General features: G+C 37.0%; 3 protein-coding genes and 1 long non-coding RNA gene across 8 annotated transcripts; 3 read left to right on the forward strand and 1 right to left on the reverse strand.

Moving 5' to 3' along the window:
* Positions 1 to 935: 935 nt before the first annotated feature.
* Positions 936 to 4,915, forward strand: LOC107220991 (CDGSH iron-sulfur domain-containing protein 3, mitochondrial). 2 transcript variants are annotated; one of them, XM_015659816.2, is made up of 2 exons: positions 936 to 1,246; positions 1,549 to 4,915. In XM_015659816.2, exons 1-2 carry the CDS (start codon positions 1,172 to 1,174, stop codon positions 1,909 to 1,911), a joined length of 438 nt encoding a protein of 145 aa, XP_015515302.1. In that variant the 5' UTR covers positions 936 to 1,171; the 3' UTR covers positions 1,912 to 4,915. The 2 variants fall into 2 exon arrangements, with proteins under 2 accessions (XP_015515302.1, XP_046593590.1); XM_046737634.1 differs by lacking the exon at positions 936 to 1,246 and adding an exon at positions 1,262 to 1,428.
* Positions 1,872 to 11,575, reverse strand: LOC107220998 (phosphatidylinositol 5-phosphate 4-kinase type-2 alpha). 2 transcript variants are annotated; one of them, XM_015659833.2, is made up of 9 exons: positions 11,175 to 11,575; positions 9,957 to 10,054; positions 9,425 to 9,535; positions 8,874 to 9,068; positions 6,691 to 6,829; positions 6,315 to 6,614; positions 6,033 to 6,211; positions 5,673 to 5,815; positions 1,872 to 5,470 (listed from the first exon to the last, which is right to left on the reverse strand). In XM_015659833.2, exons 1-9 carry the CDS (start codon positions 11,310 to 11,312, stop codon positions 5,283 to 5,285), a joined length of 1,491 nt encoding a protein of 496 aa, XP_015515319.1. In that variant the 5' UTR covers positions 11,313 to 11,575; the 3' UTR covers positions 1,872 to 5,282. The 2 variants fall into 2 exon arrangements, with proteins under 2 accessions (XP_015515319.1, XP_015515320.1); XM_015659834.2 differs by lacking the exon at positions 8,874 to 9,068.
* Positions 6,153 to 8,038, forward strand: LOC124294043. The gene is made up of 2 exons (XR_006903936.1): positions 6,153 to 6,271; positions 7,942 to 8,038. It is a non-coding gene; the product is annotated as an uncharacterized LOC124294043 (long non-coding RNA).
* Positions 11,576 to 12,948: 1,373 nt separating the features above from the next.
* LOC107220988 (serine/threonine-protein kinase 16) lies at positions 12,949 to 16,324 on the forward strand. Of its 3 annotated transcripts, XM_046737616.1 has the most exons (8): positions 13,159 to 13,438; positions 13,522 to 13,756; positions 13,827 to 14,031; positions 14,125 to 14,279; positions 14,396 to 14,530; positions 14,626 to 15,773; positions 15,938 to 16,119; positions 16,273 to 16,324. In XM_046737616.1, the coding sequence occupies exons 1-6, from the start codon at positions 13,329 to 13,331 to the stop codon at positions 14,740 to 14,742; spliced, it is 957 nt and encodes a 318-aa protein (XP_046593572.1). In that variant the 5' UTR covers positions 13,159 to 13,328; the 3' UTR covers positions 14,743 to 15,773; positions 15,938 to 16,119; positions 16,273 to 16,324. The 3 variants fall into 3 exon arrangements, with proteins under 3 accessions (XP_046593573.1, XP_046593572.1, XP_015515300.2); XM_015659814.2 differs by having other exon boundaries at positions 15,938 to 16,324; XM_046737617.1 differs by lacking the exon at positions 14,396 to 14,530 and having other exon boundaries at positions 12,949 to 13,438; positions 15,938 to 16,324.
* Positions 16,325 to 18,543: the final 2,219 nt, after the last annotated feature.

Consider the following 18,543-nt stretch of genomic DNA (forward strand, 5'->3'; position numbering starts at 1 on the left):
AACTTATAAAATAAACCAAGTTAGTCAAAATATCCAAATATTCGAGTCAGTTATTCCGCTAAAAAACCCTCTCACCAATCTACGCTGCAAGTCATCACACTCAGAATATTCTCAAAAAGGTAAGCCAAATTAAATCTTTTATCCAACAATTTCTCCCCCTTCGGTTCGTTCGATTAGAGCGACAGAATGCCCGTTGTCCGATGTATTTCAATACTTAATCGGTAATTGGTGACCCAAACTACTGATGTGAGTCTAGCTGTAGCTGCGTGTGAATGTTTCCGGTGTCTAACATCTGAAGATTTCCACTAGGTACCGTTCCGACGTCACATCTTCGGCACTGCGATTGGCTGTTTCGTTTCATGTAGTCAACGCTTGCGCTTGCGCTTGGCGTCTATGCACTTATGACCCGTATGACGCGTCACAGCCAGTCTACAGGTTAATTTTTTTGAGGTTATACACTCTCATCACCGACGCAACTTGACAATGAGAGCCAAGCGGCTTAAGTTAGATGAAACGTAGATCTAATGGAAAAGATTAACACAAATAAAATTAAACTGTTAAATAAAGTTTAAAATGCTCAAAAAGAAAGGAACACAGAGTACATTGGCGCTCTCCCTACGGGTCTTGAGCCACGGAGGATGGAGAAGAGGAAGGGTTTGATCATCCTTCATGGGTTTGATCAAAGAGGGGTTTGATTGTCGGGCGGTGATTGGTGGGTAATGATGGCGTTATGATTGATAAATAGGAGGGACGCATTCGTTTACACTGCGTTTCTCATCTGCGAGTAACGTGACATAAATTACCGATCGGATATCTGCGTGAACAGTTGCTCAAATCGCGTCTCTTCACTACCCATTAGTTTAATTCTGTGAGATATGTGGTAAAGTAATGAATTTTCAATTTCTTAAATTGGCATGACCCATCGGAGCCTTCAGTAATCTCTCCGGCCTCACGCAACTTACTGTTATGTTTGTTCACGTTCGTTTACGCAATACTGCGAGCAGAGTATCCAAAGCAGGGACCTCCGAGGTAGCTTGCGTGAATAGGGTACATCCTTGCTTAAACGAACGGCCGATTGCGCTGCTATCGCTTTCACACGCGGAGTGAACGAATAACATCTGCCGCAGTCACTCAGTAAACGAATGCACCCTATTTTGCACGATTCGTCGTTATGAATTCCATAGTTCGCGTTGGCGGAGCTTTAAAGCAAAGTTTTCGATGTAATCAATATCTACAAATGCAACGCGTAAGTCATTGAAAATTACGGGCCAGAGACGTACACACGTATAGTTTGAGAAACCGTAAGATACCGAAAACCCTAATATAACCTTCAAGTAAAGCCTGTCGTCTGCTACAGATATTTTGCGAATATGCGCCGAACGTGAAATCGTTTATCAAATGGCATTGCGAATGGGGAAATACTCACATGTATTTAAGGATTGAACGCTCAAATACTTTATCTGCCTCTTCTTACTAATTCTCATCCACCTATCTTTTGTATCGTTTTATTATGTGTACAAACAAGCGCTGACGATACTCTGTTTTTAGGTCACCTTCTCGTCCTCTATAAAAGAAAAGGAACAGCCTAAAATACCAAAGAATGCGTTGCAAAGTTTATTCTCTGCCAATGAGCAGGCAGAAAATGGTAAAATATATGATAAAAAGCCTTTCAAAATGCGAATTGAAGCTGGAAAACATTATCACTGGTGCTTATGCGGCAGGAGTAAATCGCAACCATTGTGTGACGGCACACACAGAGATGTTTTTATAAAAGTTAAGCAGAGACCAATTAGATTCATGGTTGACGAAACAAAAGATTATTGGTTATGCAATTGCAAACAAACATCGAATAGACCTTTTTGCGATGGATCGCACAAGAGACAAGAAATTCAAGATGCAGTTAGGTCTTAGTAGATACCTGCAAACTGTTTCTTGCTTACTTTATCGGTCGTACATGAATTACAAATAATCGTTACACTGTAGTTGAATATCTTGCAGTTAAGGGTAAATGCGAATGAGTAATATGCCTTACTATGAAATACATTCTGATCCTGTATCCCGGCTAGCAATAAACCATCCTATAAGTATTCAAAATGGTATTTGATTTTCTATTCACTATTTTTAATTTATTGCTACAGTTTCCTGCGATTCACATTAATAAAGATGATTGATTCAAAAATTAAGATTTTGCAACAAATTAATAATTCTATTATTTTTTTTTTTATCATTTATTTTATTTATGAACTTAGATTTTTAATATAATTAATTTGCAATTCTGAATATGGTGCGAATTAAAAATGCTGAATATTATATTTGTTTATACTAGTTGCATGTAAGATTAATATATGCAGCCATGTGCAAATCAAAGTCTCCTGATGTTTCATGCTTATCAGAAATAATCATCAAGATATATCACACATTCAGGGCATGTATAATTATAGGCTCACTCGATTGAGAAGTTGAGGATCAACAACAACTAGGTACAATTAGTGAATGAGCATTATAATCAATCTTGAATCTTAACAAAGTATTTTCTGCAAAGTTACATAGTTTCACATTTTTACACAGCTTCAATGGCGAAATATTCACATAGCAAGTACCAGTAAATTGTAAAAATAATTAGTAGTCCGGGTGATATTGATTATGAAATAAATCACAATTTAGTTCCAACATTTTCTCTTGTTTCTCGCGCAAGTGATTCGGCTGCAATTTTTTAAACAGAGACACTAATTGAAATCAAGTTATGTCGGAATTAATGAAGAGTGTGTCAGAATACCGTATTATTTACGCACGCGGCAAATAGGTATTTTCGTACCTAGGGCACAAAGTTCTACACCCTAGTGCGATCTGTCACACGTCGGTGTAAAGTATTACGCCCGTGGTGCAAACAATATTTTTTGCCCTACGTAGGCGTAAACCGGATTTATCGGGCGTAAAATCTCACTTTACGCCAACTAGGACGAAAAGTGTTTTTCAACTCACGGTTAATTGTGCGAGCAATTGAACTGAGGCTAGATGTATGTTAGTAATAAAATAATGAGTCATGATATAATGCTACCTTGTAACAAATTGCAAGACTACATATTCATGACGCATTGGAAAAATGTTTATCTATGAAAGGAGTATCTGGGTAATGGAATTCATTCACAGGTAATCATGTCTCCTGCAATTGCATCTTTAGATGGTTTTGAATTATTGCATTACGATACTTATTACACATACATGCCAAGTAATTTATTACTTTTACATAGCGTTTCTGGAAAGCGATAAACTATGACGCACTCCCTCTGTTCCTCACTCCATCTCCCTCTCTCCCTTTCTCTCTCTCTCTCTCTCTCTACAACAAATATGTATATATATGTATCTCTATAATGACAAGAGTTAAAAGAAACTTCACAGATTAATAAACTTTATGTATTATGAGATACGTAGTGTGTTATAATATTTGTGTTATTTTACAAATCACAAAAAAATGTTACATTGCTGACTGGATTAATTTATGGCAGTGAAGCTTGAAAAAACATTCAGACATACTTTGTATAAGCACAATGGGTATATCAAAAGTAATGTCGCAGTATTGATCTACCTGTACTCTACAATTAGTAACAACACTTTCCCATAGAAAAAGGTTACATCAATGTTGCCTAACGTAGATAGGTCAGTTGCTGAGTGCAAGTTTAAAGCTGGTTAAAGCATAGAAGTGAAGGTTTTTGGAAATTACTTGCTTCTTTGAATTGCAATAAGGATATTAGATTAGAATGATTCAATTCACCTCAAATTACAAACTGACTGCTCTGCATAGGAAAAAGCTTAAAAACATTATTCAAACAGTCATGAATGTTTTTTTGTTTTTCATTTGGGCTCTATTGTTACATAAACGAACCATCCTACAGATTATTGAAAAAGCTGGATAAATTCTTAGATCACACATCAATTAATTTGTCTGTTGTGTAATAAAGTATGTTTTAAAAGTTTCGATATGAAATAAACTCAGCACAGATCTCAGAAAAAGAAGAGTATTGCAAACTAAATTGGTCTCTCAAATCATAAGCAATATTGAAATTTAGCCAGGATTCTTTGAATATACTTGACGATCTTTTATTTGCATCAATATATTTAAAATAAGAAGCCATGTAGCTAGAGAAGACTATAGAGAAAATATTCCACATGGCCTAAAGAATTAACTGATGAAAACTTTCAACACAAACTCTATATTACGTCAAAGCTCGCAAGTATTATAACATTCACACGCACATATTTGTATACATACATAAATATATATATATATATAGTTTAATAATTTTTTTTTCAACAACTTTGTCGAAACTCATATCAGTATTGTAGTATAGAAATCGTGAAATTAGTTGAAACAAATTATTTTTATATTTAATAGTAAACGTACATCGTGCTTCCGCGCATGCTCAACAAAATCAAAGTGAATTTTTGTCAAGCAAAAAATGTGCTCAAATAACATTATTATATATTTTGGTCTATCAACATTTGCGCTTTCTTACACCACCTCATGGACAGTATCATTAAAGTATGATAGACCATGTTTCGTGGTCAGGTACGGGAAAGAAGAAACTTTGATCATGCAGTAAAATCGAATCATTTACGAGTTTGCATGATGCAATGTTTGGACAATGAATAATAAGATTGAAAGGATCCGATGAAAGAAAGTTTGGGATATTATAATAACGTATAAAACAATTTATCTACAATGTTGTACATCACCTATTCAAAAACGTGTATACATATCATTTGATGGCTCAATTCAGATTTGAAATGGCTGAATTTACGTTCTGCAGCTGTATAAATAACAATGAGAGAACTGTAACGATTTGAATTGAACACAAACTGAAATAGAACGGCGGTGCGACAGACAAATATGACGTGACTTACTCACGAGGCTCTTTTTGTATTCGAAAAAGTATTGATTATGTAAAGAGTGAAAAAAAGTAGCTGGATATTGTAAAGATTTAACATTGGCTACTGTAAATTTTTACTTCAACTACGAGGCTTCGAACATTATGAAATCACTGTATCACATATAAACAACCCCATCACAAAGAATTGAATTTGCAAAACAAAGTGATTGACAATACAATTAAATGAATTGTAAAGTTTAATTCAACTTTTTTACACGTGTATAATTACTTCAAATTTCTGTTTTAATCAATCAATGTTAAAATCTCTCGAACAAAGGAAATAAAAAATAATCACTTCCGAATGTTGTTTTTTCTCAAATTATATGTATCCTGAATTTGATCAAGTATCTGAGCTTATTCTATCGCTTTACTCATGAATTCGATGAATCGTTTCCCGTACTGTTCCGGATCGCAAGTTGATATACCGTCGACATTTGCACCGTACTTCACGGTTTTAGCTGCCTTTGCGGCTTGTTTACGCACGCCATAATGTGTGAGTACATCTATGATGGCCAAAAAATAAATTTCCTTCGACGGGGCACCTGAAAAGAATGTAACAAAGTGAACGCTTCTCATCCAACATCTGTCCTTCTCTTTCTTTTTCGTATTTCACTATACATATTGTGAACAACAGGATTCTGTATCATTTTTTTAATACAACCCTTTCCCCAATTTATGTCCCAATAGCCTATTAATAATATTTGCTGAAATGTTAGTCGGATCAGTTATTATTAGAAATCTCACCATCTGAACTTGGGATTGCGTATATATCTAACTCAGGTATGATAGCGCCTTCATACTGTAGACTGGAATCTCGCATTAAAGCGGTATGCGGGGATTCTGGGGGAGTTGACATCCCTGCAACCGCAAAGGCGCCCAACTGCCGGCTACCAAAAAAAAAAAAAAAAACGCATTACAATATTGTCGTGAAACAAGATTCTTAACTGTATATGTATGAAATCAAAGACTAGATTCTATGGTGAATATGCGTTTGAGAATAGGTGCCAATTCGAAAATAAATTGCATGAAATTCATAGGCATTATATCACTCTTTCAACGATCATTTATGAAAGAATAAAGTCCGAAGATAACTTTAACTATTACCATTCTCCCATAGGGCCACGAGTATCTTGGCCGCTACCGGATTCACTATCGTCTTCTTCTTCGCGATTGTCTTCATCAGCTTCTCTCTCGGCACGTTCTCTGTTTTCTTGTTCTGCTCGTGCACAGTCGTGAACACCAAGCAACAGCGAGTAATCCATCAGATTTAAGTGTGTCAAAAACTGTATGCAAATGGAATAACGTTTATGGAACGCTTTGGACTTTTATTATTGAAAGATACTGTAAGCAAATTTAATCATTAATTATCAACATCGAACTACTAACGCCGACATCAGCTGTTAACGTATCTATGAGCTTTCTCTTTGCCTCTTCCCCTATGTAAATTTTCATTCCTTCTTTGACAAAATCGTTGTCTTTGTATGTCGGTAAATCTTTTTCCTTTTCTTTATCAGAGGCTTCTCTGTCCACTGTCGATCCTTTCAAATCAAATTTCCGGTGCGTGGGAAGATGATTTGAGAAAGCATTTCTAATGGCAACAAAGTAATGCTCATCTCCGTCAACCGTTAAGCGATACATGCCCACATACTGTGGCAGCAACGTTTTTCCATGCCTTTCAACGATATACTGGAAAATTATAATTAAGTTAACAGGCATTTTCAATTCTGTTGTCAAATGGTGAAAGAGTTGGAAATTGACTCACCGGATGGTATTGCTTCAAAAATAAATGCATTCTTTCTACCTCTTCACTCGTCAAAGTCTTGATGATGAATAACTTGTCGTACGATTGGTAAAACTTGGCGCCACTCTTACCTGATAAGTCATAGATAACTGGTTGAGATCTAAAAAGCAAGATAAATTTTACGCAGTTGTTTCATGCTTTCAACATCATCTTTAATATAAACAGGTTCAAAGTGCATCAAGCCAAATTAACATAATATAATTATGACAATGGTCTGAGGGGATCAATGGTATATACTTGGTTGAATAAAATTCAACTTCAATGCATGCACAACTGACATAATTTAGCTATTATTTATTTTACTACTATAATGTTATTGCCATCATTCCTTGGTTAATTAATAAAGGATTACCTCTGTAATAAAAAAAAAAAAAAAAAATATTACCGTTGCCAAAATTACCAAAGATTACAAAACAACTGTATAGAGAGTACAAGAAAGATGAAAAGTTTTGTAGATTCTCAAATAATTCAGTAAACATCAAGGAAAGATGAAGTCAATTACAAGAGTATCAGCATCTGAAAGTAGCAATTGATTCTGAATTCTGCCTACTATCCAAGACATCTGTTCAAAACTGGAATATTCAAATGCTGTATAAAAAGTGATTAGCTGCCGAAATAGATTATTGTAACTTATGGGGTTACATCCGGTCCCAACTTTTCAATAATCGTTTTTTTGTACATGTTACTATAGCTACATCTTTTAAGCATATTTGAGTCCAAAACCAATGTCGAATTTCCGAAAACTGAGAAAGTTATGAGCACTTAAGTGAAACAATGCACAATCGCTCTCTATAGAGGACGCCGTTGTGCGTCTGAATACAACCAAGTCAAGGCTAGAAAGATTAGCCTGTCAGAAAGCTGCACTTGCGGCGGATGGCCTCCTATATGCCCCAGAAATCGTGTATTATGGGTCAGACTAATTCATTTCATCTCATACAAAATCAGCATCAAAACCGCAGTCAAACGCCTTTATCTCGAAATTAAATTTTCCGCCATGGTGGAGCTTCTAACTCAAACATCATTCAATGGATTAACATCAATTTTTGCATACATATTCTTTTTACGATTTTGCATGCACTCATGATTGGATTTTTTGATATTTTTATCGTTTTATAATGACACCTAAAATACAAATCCATTTTCATATTCCCGATCGTAAATGTGTAACCATTTTTATTTATATTAAAACACATTTGAAATTTTTTATTTCAGGTATGGCCCTTCGTAGTTACAACCTCCACCACTTATTGTTAGTCCTGCGAGAACTACAGAAGTTGGGCACAATTTTTGTAGCTCTTGAACGCCTTTGTTTCTCGATGAAAAAAATTACCTATAGGTGCTGACTAATGATACTTAATCACCATCCAAAGATTAAATAAATCTACTCCCTACTTGGCTCGTGAAAAAATCTCAAAGATGTATCTGCTTTGCGAGCGTATGACCGAATGTAACCCCTTGTAGACTAATTTCCTTTATCCGAAGCTGAAAGGAATTAGAAGGATGAGTAAACACTGTAATTCTTGCATGCCAACGATCACAGTTGTAAGTGCTGTGTCAAATATTATAGCAGAATAACACTGATCAAAATTATCAACAATTTGTTTATGAAAGTATTGAATGAATAAATAAATCAATGGAAAATTATGAATGGTACCAATATTGTTAGTTGTACAGCCATTACAAATAATATTTGTAGATATCTATGTACTCTACTTTTGTTAGTAACTCGATGTGAAACGACGACATTTTCGTTGCACGAACACGACCAAATAACTTGATGATTTGAGGTCATGTGTGATTCATTACTATTTCAATAATTTATTTTATAATTTCATAATTACAACCAATTTATAAATGTGAATTACATCTGTCAAGTAAGTATACGCGTACAGACACCTTTTAAATTCTCATCTCTGCTGATTAGACTTCCAACTATGCCAGGCTTTGCGACAATCGGTTAGTTCTCTTACAAAAATGATGAGTTGTGTTAGTTGGTGCTGGACTTGGGCGTGCGTGGCAAAAGGTAAGAAAGGAAATTGAAAAGGATAACGAAATAATGAAAAAATAATCAAACTAAGAAGTTGTCTCTTCACGTTAGCCACAAACGACACGCACAGAAAAACTCATGTAAAAACCTAGCTGACCTCAAACGTTTTGGTTTAAGACTGTAGGCACGCTGCGGCTTAGAAAGAACTGGAATATGTGAAACTGCAGAAGGAGGAGGGGATAAAATAATCGAGGGAACTGTCGCCGATCGCTGCACCAATTGCCGAGTCCTTCCAACGGCAGTTGCCGAGTCTGGCCGCCGTTTAGCTCGCGAAGGATTAAACGTCCGACATCTATTAGCAAAAGTCATTTAAACTCAACAATCATAAGTTTTTGTTTGCCAGAATATTTACTGGGCCCTCATAATAGACTCTAATATGTCAAATTAAAGAACGGTGTGGCTAAGGACATCGGTAGACATTGAAATATAACAAAGATATATACAATCTCATGCTCCAAGCTGTAACAGGTAGCTCATCTTTCGTTACAAAGCATAAATCTATAGATCTGTACAATTGCTATCACTTGCTCATGCATCCAAGCCCCTGGATATAAGATTGTATAGAAAAGAAATGTACATGTATATATGTATACATATATTCATTTGCCTTCCCAATATAAGTTTTCATGTTATCCCAAGACATCTCACCTTGTCATAGATTCCTTGTAGTCCAAGTCGTCTATTCCAAACCTTTCTCGCAGATTTCTAAAGACCAGCGGACAGTATTCTTTGATTTTAAAGTGAGACGGCATGTTTTCTCTGGAATAATAATCAATGCAATAATTATCTGAGTATATCAAAGTAAAATTCTTCAGCATTTGCCTTTGATGCGGTCATTAATTGCCGCTTAATTTTTCAAGGTATTTGATTATTTCCAATCTTGGTAGGCCAACTGCTTGCACGACCTCCACAATTAACAACGTTAAAGTACCTACCCTTCTTAAAAATCACAGGCGGCGACTGAGATTTAAATTGAAAATAACTCAAGTACAGACCTTAAACATGCGGCCTTCGGATAAATTGGCACGACGAGCATTACATTGGTATAATTGTTCTCAAAATGTGAGATGGAAGTTTAAAACTGTGCCCATGAACAAAGAGATACAAAGTATGTACCAAATAGAAAACCTAGAAACAGGTCTCTTATCTCATGATTTATACACAGGACACTAGAACTTACTTATTGAAAAGATGATTGTCAACTTTCAATTTGCTGTAGGCCCTAAAATCATCGGGAAGCAGCATAACTGGTATGTTGATATGGCTCAACTCATTTATCTGTTGGATAAGAAAATAAATAAATATTAACATACCACCTTTTTGATTATCTACTAAAAAAAATCAAAGTAATACATTAAAATGTCGTTAGTGAACAGGCTATTCTCTGACGTCGAGAATTTCATTTTCATATTCTAACAGGATTGCTCAGTTCATGAAATCTGATTTCTGAATATTGCCACAGCAGCTATTCCTTTTCGTTTTAGCCATTTAAAGCTGATCATACGCATGAGATAAGCAGCGCCAAGTTAAAATTCAATAAAGAAGCGTTTGCTATCTCCTAGGTAGATTGTGATGATGACATCCCTTTATCTAGCAGATAAGAAAAAATGCAATATCTATCAACCAATGAATCTGTTGGATAGCAGGACTGATATTTTTGACATACTACTTTAGACAATGCAAAGCTATGTTAAATAGGAATGCATGTCGCATGACATTATGTAGCGAACTTTAAAATTTTTTATTCGCTCAGTTTCATTAGAGTATATGACTACTTGTTGTTTTATCGATTTACAAGTAAAAACACTTTTTTTTATAATTATATAAAGCCATTGAAAATTGCAGACAGGTATTATATCACGTGTACAGCTGTCGGGCAACAAATCTTTATATTTCATACGCGGCACAGTTGCATAATGCATCCGTCTCTGTTGTGCGTACATTAAAGATATGATGATAAGCAATATGTATATACTTGTATGTGGAAAGAAGTACTGTCATTTATGAAGTAGTCGTCAAACGATGCATATCATTTAAATAATTAACCAGAGGCTTAGCCTAGCCAGGGGTATGAGTTTGCGGTATCATTCATTCGTGCAACTCAAATACAGTACATGGCATTAATAAGAATTTGCAGAGACGAGAAAAGAACGGGAAAGGCATTAACGTATAAAGTATAGATAAGAAATTCATTGCCCTGGGCCAATTTTGTGTATGATAAAATAATAAAATGATTGGTCGACACGCGTCGGGTTTGGCTATGCACGGCAACTTTTTTGTCAACAGCTTCACGCGGTATCGAGCTTATAAAGATTCATGGGAAAGTAAAATAGGTATGTGCTACCTATCATCTGAACTACGTGTTGTGGAGAATGAAGAAGTAATCGTGATACATTACCGTGTGATTGACACCCCACATAAACACGCTAAGCAGCGGTTCATTCGCCCAAAATAATTTCACCTTTTGATGCTTAACACGAAAGTGTTTCTTTTTGAGCTTGCTTAGCCCGCTAGAAACTTGCGGTACACTCGACATTTTTCTTTTTTTTTGCTCGTCAATTTTGTTTTGTCTCCCAATGTGTTACGAGTCTTGTCCAGGCGTCAGTCGTCAGTCAATAAACTTTTTCAACGGTGAATACAGATTTATTAGTCATTGAACGCTAACATATTAACTCGAAGCTTCCTTTCGAGACGACGCAAATAAAACTCTGAATCAGACTATGTACTGCGAATTGACAGAACGCAATTAATCTCAATAAACCTCGCTGCAGAAGAGTTCGTGTGCGACTGAGCTCTGTAAAAATGGCAGAAATCGGCCTTGCCCATGTTCCCCCTATCGGATAGTTTGAGAAATTAAAAATCGAGATGCAGCTCAAATGCTCTCATTGGCTGCTTGGTAAGTAGCGACGGTGACAGGGGGGCGGCGGCTACTTGGGGGGGGGGACTTCTGCTGTAGGCAGTAAAACCAACTGCTGTAGAAAGTAGGTTCATTTCTACTTCAAACAGCAATTCTCGTATATGACAAAGTACTGAAGAAAACACCGAATCATTGACCAATCTGAGCATTTTTGCTACTGCTACATCCAGCTGTTTGCTGCATGTAAAAAAGCAGCCTTATACACAACAGTACTGTAGTGGTGGATTTTCGTTCGAAAGAGATAGCTCGGAGGTGAAGGGCTGTATCTTTCTACTAGTTATGCGTATGCGTGGGACAGTTTAAGCAAAAATGTGATGTCACTGATTTACAAAATAAAACGCCTGCGATAAGGGTGTATAAGCTTTTTGAAAGATTGTGCCGGTGCGAAAGAGACAGCACTTCACCTCCGAGCTATCTCTCTCGGCTGAAATCCAACCCGTAGAGCCATGTAGTGATGTTGTTTAGTCCAGTGGTATCATGGTATGAAACAGTGGAATCGTCGGCATCTATAGGGCCAACGAACTGAAGATATACCTATAATTCAGTCAAGGTCTTTAGTCAACGCTATCGGCTATGCCGTGTCATCACGAACTTTATGAAAAATAATGACATTCACTGACGGTGCAAGGTCACACGTTCCAACATACGACTTTATACCTTTACGTCCAAAATTATTTTTTTATAACATAAATAATGTTTAAATTCCTCCGGAAGTCGGCGAATCTTTACGTTTCAAATGTTTTAGAAGCATTTGCGGGGAAAAAATGACGGATGTAACCTCATACCGTTAAGTTGGATATAATTTTTTGGAAAAATATAAAATTTTATAAATTCTTCCCGAAATCGATAAATCATTATGTTTCGGAAGGTTTTCGTCGTTGACGAAAAATAGACTAAAATAGGATGCAACCTTATACCATTTACAAATGTGATAAACGCAAATATTGACGGTGCCGAAGGAGCGTATCCACCAAACATAAGGCCTTTTACCTACATTGATTTTTTCGGCCTATTCTAGTGTAAATAGGCGTTCTGAGAGACTTTGTAGCGGATATCGCGAAAAAAATTTATACGCCTTTTCACCACCAAATTCGTCTTTTTGGCGCATACGTCCATACACCATTAGACATGCGATATAATTTAATTTGAATGGGAATTCATCCAAATTTCAGCTTATTTGGAGATGACAGAAATGTTGCTTTGTGAATGAGACTTAAAAGCGTTGCTGTACTAAAACTTCTCTACTGCATTTCAGAAATCGGCGAAGTACGGCGAATTTTTTTCTGAGATAACCAAATACCATAAACTAACTCTAACACAGATGGGGAAACTAATAAGAAAGTTGTGTCACGCTTTTTGGCACGCATGACGTTTTTGACTGAATTAACCATAGGCATTTATCGGCCGACGATATACACATACGTTAATCAGCTGTGCCGGCACTACGGCTTTCGTACTGACCTGCTACTGTTGTAGGTAGCGCTAGGCTGCTACCTGGTTGCTACTCAAAGACTCCTTTCTGCTTGTGACAGCGAAATCTGTGTAAGCATCTGGCGCTTTGAAAGTGGTTACCCAATGATTAAATATTATTATTTATTTGAAATTTGATTCTGTGATAATTATGTATCGTTAAAAATGAACAGTCTTGGTTTGAGTTTGATTTTAAAAATGGGGTGCATTTGCGCCAAGGAAACATTCACTGTTAATGGGAGGAAATACACTGTGCGTGAACATCTTGGAGAAGGGTATATTTGCATACATATTATTACTACTACAACCTTAGGGATTGTGATTATTGCTGCATGATATAATCGTCGTCGTTTTCTAGAGGATTCAGTACCGTCTCTTTGGTCGAGGATTCTCTTACGCATAAAAAATATGCCGTCAAGAAGATTGTCTGCCACGGACCGGAGGACCAAAGATTGGCCTTGAAAGAAATAGAATACCATACAATTATAAAACACCCAAATGTCATAGAATGCATTGATTCAACACACAAAGGCACTGCTGATCCAGTAGTTAATGCTACTAGTGAAGTGCTGCTCATTTTACCCTATTATCATGTAAGTTGGACGTTTCATCTTCTTTCGAAGAGGTACTTCGAAATCAAAGCTAACGTCGAATGTAACTTAGAAAGGCACTTTGGCCAACGAATTGGAGCGGCGAGGAAAATCATCCGACTACATGAATCCTAACGAAATTCTTGAGATATTTTTACAAATATGTGACGGAGTCAAGGCGTTCCATGAAGCTAAGCCCGAGCCTTTAGCGCACAGGGATTTGAAAACTGCAAACATTGTTCTTGGCGAAGGGCTTACCCCAGTGATTATGGATTTGGGTAAACTTTCTCTTGCATCATAATAGATAATACAGATATAATTTCACCGGATTGTTATGGTTGTAGCCATGTTTTTCAATAATAATTTTGTAGGATCAGTAGCACAAGCCCGGATCAAAGTATGCGGAGCACATACGGCGCAAACATTACAGGACGTTGCCGCTGAAAGGTGCTCGATGCCTTATAGAGCACCAGAATTATTTAATGTAGACAGTTATTGTATGATTGATGAGAGGACGGATATTTGGGTACGTTACTATTATATAATGTTATATTCAAGAAAACATGTACTATCCAAATTCACTTGGCTTATTACGAATATTAGAGTAAATAATTCAAGTTGAGACGTTCATTTTTGTTATAGTCGCTTGGCTGTATTTTGTATGCACTTTGTTATTTCAAATCACCATTTGATACCGTGTATGAGCGAGGGGACAGTGTAGCGTTGGCTGTGATGAGCGCTAATATTTCATTCCCTGAAAGTGCCCCATACAATGAGGTAACTGATTAACCGACTGAAATAATATTTTAACAAAAGTACTGTTAACTTCGTAGTGTGTTTTTGTAATGGCTCGTTTATGGTCCTTGTTGCAGGATATTCAGCAATTAATTCTTTCGATGTTGAAAGCTAATCCAATGGAAAGACCTTACATCTATAGCGTTATTGAACACGCACACGACGTTTTGGCAAAACTAGAGGGCAGGGTCTAATCCTTATTGAAGACTATGCCAACTAATTTTCCTGTAAATGATTGCAATGACGATGGATTACTTGGATATTTTCCTAAAAAGAATAACGAAAATTAAAATTTTCAAATTCGGTAAAGACTAAACGAACATCCAGGATATCTTATTCCAACAACGTTGGACAGTAACCAAGAATTGATCAAACTGACGATTCAGTTACGGATATTCGATCAGTACGGTCCAATTCATGCCTGAGATGAATGAATGTACTATAAATATCATTAAGAATGTTATTCCTGTTCATGATCACAGAGCGATGAAACTGTCGGAGAGTTAAATCAATTATTGAACGGAAAATATTTTATTATAATATTTAAAATATCACAAAATCGAAAAAATAAGATTGGTTAATGTAGTACACACATTCCATGCTGTAAGATTCATTGAGCGATATATATTATGTAATATAATATAGTTGATAAACATATTTTAATATATAATTCCGAGAAAAAAAATATCATTCTTTGAAGCAATTTACGATTAGCGTCCTTTCGCCAGTTTAATTTATAACGGATGAAAGATCATCAGACATTTTAGAAACTGTTCGTGTAAGTTCAGTTATCGTGGAAGCTTAAAACATATACTATAGGAGGTAGCCACGCATGTACAATAAGTGTGGCGGAGGGGTAAGGGAGAGAGATGCCATTATATCCTGTTTCTCTCGCTCTGTACCGGATTCGTCGATACGTTTCCTCTCAGCCATTCGAATGCAAAGTGAGAGAGACGGAGTATTCCTAGTATATATCTCCTCTCATCACTTCGGTTTCAGTTTTCGCTAGTTTGACGCAGCCCCCTGAAACACGCTGCTAAAAGTGGTTCGCAAGATGTCCCTCGATTCTGCCGCCAATTTCCACTACTAGTAGCGCTAGTAGTTACCTGACGAGCTTGCACGCGGTCAGCAAGGGCAGCGAGCGTGTCAGAAGTCAACTAGCGCCGGGTAGAGGAACTAAAAAACTGGGACAAAACGCGTACAATTTTTTAGTATACGAGCAGTGGTGAGTGTCCACTTGAGTGTCAGGGGGCTGGGTTGACGGCATGGGTGGCAGCTACCTACAGTAATATCTGAGGATGAAAGTCTCCAAACGCTGCGTAATAGTTAGACAGAGTTCGATAAGTCAAGCATTTTCGATCTTAAGAAGTCTACTATCTTGTTGGGCAGGTAGTCAATGACGGTGTCATGGAGACTAGAGGTAAGGATCCGAACGCAATGCTAGCAAAATGACTGTGAAAGTGATGAACGATCCGCAGGATGTACCTGACTGGCAGCGCTACCACTGCGGGCTCCGTCAGCGCGGTGATCATGAAGCCTAGAGTAAAGGAGCCCGAACGCCTATAGGAAAAGTATTGTTACAAAGGGTGAAATCACCCGTTTTGCTCACTTTTAATGATCTAGTAGTCATCATAGATAAAAGACGTTTATAAACCTCTTATGTCTTTAAAAAGAATAAGGTTGCTGCGTCAACCAACATTATTGTAAAAACAGTCTTGTTTCAGATTTAAAACCAGAAACACGTACCCTGCAATTAAAGCTTTTACATGACATGTATTTACGCCTTTGATTTTGGCTTGATAATCAAACTCACGAAACCATATTTATTTCCGTAACGTCCAAGAACGTTACAGTATTATAAACGTAGACCCTGAAAGTGGTGAAAATTTGGGTTCGAAATGCAGCCACGGGAAACGCTAGTGCTGCGAAGATAGGAGATGGGTTTGCGTATATACGACCGTGATTTACACGTCATTCTTGGCTTTTCGTCTTTGCACGTATAAACGAGTTTTGCAAAGATTTTCTTATTGTGATAAAAATCAGCGTCTTAAGGTGTAGTGAGTGATTGCCCCACATTATGTCTAAGCAGGTGAGAAAATGGTATTTTTTTTAAATACATATGCTATTTTCAATACTTTATTAAATTGTAATTTACGGATTGAATAAAACGAGCATGAAAGTGAGGTTAAAATTCATATATTGTCATGTGTAATCACAAATTTTATTTTGAGTTTATTTCTGGTAGCAGAGTGCACAATGGGGAAATATTGTTCTTACCCAGGCTGCTGAACTGGGAGAGATGCCAGCAGAGCAAACTGCAAGCGCTTAGGACGACGGCAGCACAATGATAGCATAAGAAGACGCATCGCCAGTATTCTCGTACAGATGGCCTCGCTGCACAAGACAATATTTCCACCAGGCAGAACGAACGCTCAGTATTACGAGGAGCTCGAGGCCGAACAAAAGCTGTTCAATAAGATGGGCGAGTTTCTTGTCGATCACCGATGGTCGAAGGGATGTTTTCGAGAGCAGCACGTCGCAGGTGTTCAAGAGCTCGACCGATCGGAATGTCGTCTCGAGCGGTATACCGAGTGTGTGGAAATCGACTGATCATCTGTGCATCCTGTGATGCAACCAATTGGTCCAGATGAACCTTCGCGCGCTTTTTGACTGTGTGGATATGAAAACTCGTCCGCCTAATATAACTTACGACTCAGAACGGAAAATTCGTGCCCATGATTGTTATTTCCGAAGCGTAAGTTGATCGTTGAGAATTTTTGGAGATTCTTTACAAGCTTGTACAATCGTAACGTGATGTTACAATATTTCCAGCGTACATTCGAAAAAAAGTCTTCCATACGAGGACAAGACGAAATTCGAGCCCGGAAGCGAATGGATCAAAGACATCATTAGACAATACATTTGGAGTCGGAAAGCCGTTTTTCAATTAGAACATATCACTGATTGAATTTGGTTTCATAGATTTTTTCAAAAAATTGTCACTCGAGAACGGGATGGAAAAGAAAAATGTAAAAAAATATGGTAGCCTTTACTAATATGAGTGAACGGCATACAAAATTTCGAGTCGAATCGAAAAGGGTGAGGGTCGGAGCCTGGTCGAATTCGGGTGGAATGCTCCATATAAATTATTCACTGAGAAACCATTAGTTTCATCGTGTTGAGTAGAAGAACAATTGAGTTCGTCGGGCCATCCGGAGCTGGACAATTCATGATAATGCGGTAATTGTCGAGGGTCTGCGATGAAAATTTCGCTCTTGGATGAACTTCGATTTAGGTGAAAATCGATTTATTTACACCAGTCCGCAGTTTATCGCATTGTTAATATTATTTATTGTTAAAAAATGTTTGTTTTGTTGTTTGAAAATGTTTGTTTCCTATCTGTACGAAAAAACATTCCTATTGTGCAGTAAATAATAATTTTTTAATAAAATTGTTATGTTTTGTCGTTTAAAAATTTTTGTTTCCTATCTGTATGAAAAAGGACATTCCTATTGTACACTAAATAATAACTATTCGCACTTTTTGTTGTTGTTTTTTAATTCATTTGGATTTGACGCGTAGTGTATAAAAATAATTTTTAATAATAAATATTTCTAGGGTTTAGGTCAACTCGACTTTGAATTATGCCCAAAAATATTATCTAGTTAACAAATGCATGATGACAGAATTAATTGACAAACGAACAATTTACTGTTTTTCTCATCTGTTTACGTATAACTGCGCTACGAATATGAATATTCTCTTCTCTCTTTTTTCTCATTCCGTCTCTGTCATCCTCTCTTGGGTACAGCAGCGCCAGCGGGTATTTCAGTAAAAATTTTCACTGCTTTCGTAGCCCACGTCCGCAGTACAGCGTTCGGGGCTCCATGGCGGTGATTTTGAATTGTCGATCCTCACGTATGTATCCTATTCACGGTCTTACATACAGGTCTTGCGACTCAATAGAATTCCAATGGTAGAGAGTGGCTCCTCTG

Source organism: Neodiprion lecontei, chromosome 4 (genome assembly GCF_021901455.1).
Source record: "Neodiprion lecontei isolate iyNeoLeco1 chromosome 4, iyNeoLeco1.1, whole genome shotgun sequence".
NCBI classification, from domain to species: domain Eukaryota; kingdom Metazoa; phylum Arthropoda; class Insecta; order Hymenoptera; family Diprionidae; genus Neodiprion; species Neodiprion lecontei.

Bases quoted from the DNA above. Each gene is read 5' to 3' on its own strand.
- LOC107220988 (XM_015659814.2), top strand. From the start codon at position 13,329: ATGAACAGTCTTGGTTTGAGTTTGATTTTAAAAATGGGGTGCATTTGC. The intron at 13,757-13,826 runs GTAAGTTGGACG...AATGTAACTTAG, and splicing joins TCATTTTACCCTATTATCAT to AAAGGCACTTTGGCCAACGA. The intron at 14,032-14,124 runs GTAAACTTTCTC...ATAATTTTGTAG, and splicing joins CCCAGTGATTATGGATTTGG to GATCAGTAGCACAAGCCCGG.
- LOC107220991 (XM_015659816.2), top strand. From the start codon at position 1,172: ATGAATTCCATAGTTCGCGTTGGCGGAGCTTTAAAGCAAAGTTTTCGA. The intron at 1,247-1,548 runs GTAAGTCATTGA...CTCTGTTTTTAG, and splicing joins AATATCTACAAATGCAACGC to GTCACCTTCTCGTCCTCTAT.
- LOC107220998 (XM_015659833.2), bottom strand. From the start codon at position 11,312: ATGTCGAGTGTACCGCAAGTTTCTAGCGGGCTAAGCAAGCTCAAAAAG. The intron at 6,830-8,873 runs GTCAGCTAGGTT...CTTGCTTTTTAG, and splicing joins CTTAAACCAAAACGTTTGAG to ATCTCAACCAGTTATCTATG. The intron at 5,471-5,672 runs GTGAGATTTCTA...CATTCTTTTCAG, and splicing joins CGCAATCCCAAGTTCAGATG to GTGCCCCGTCGAAGGAAATT.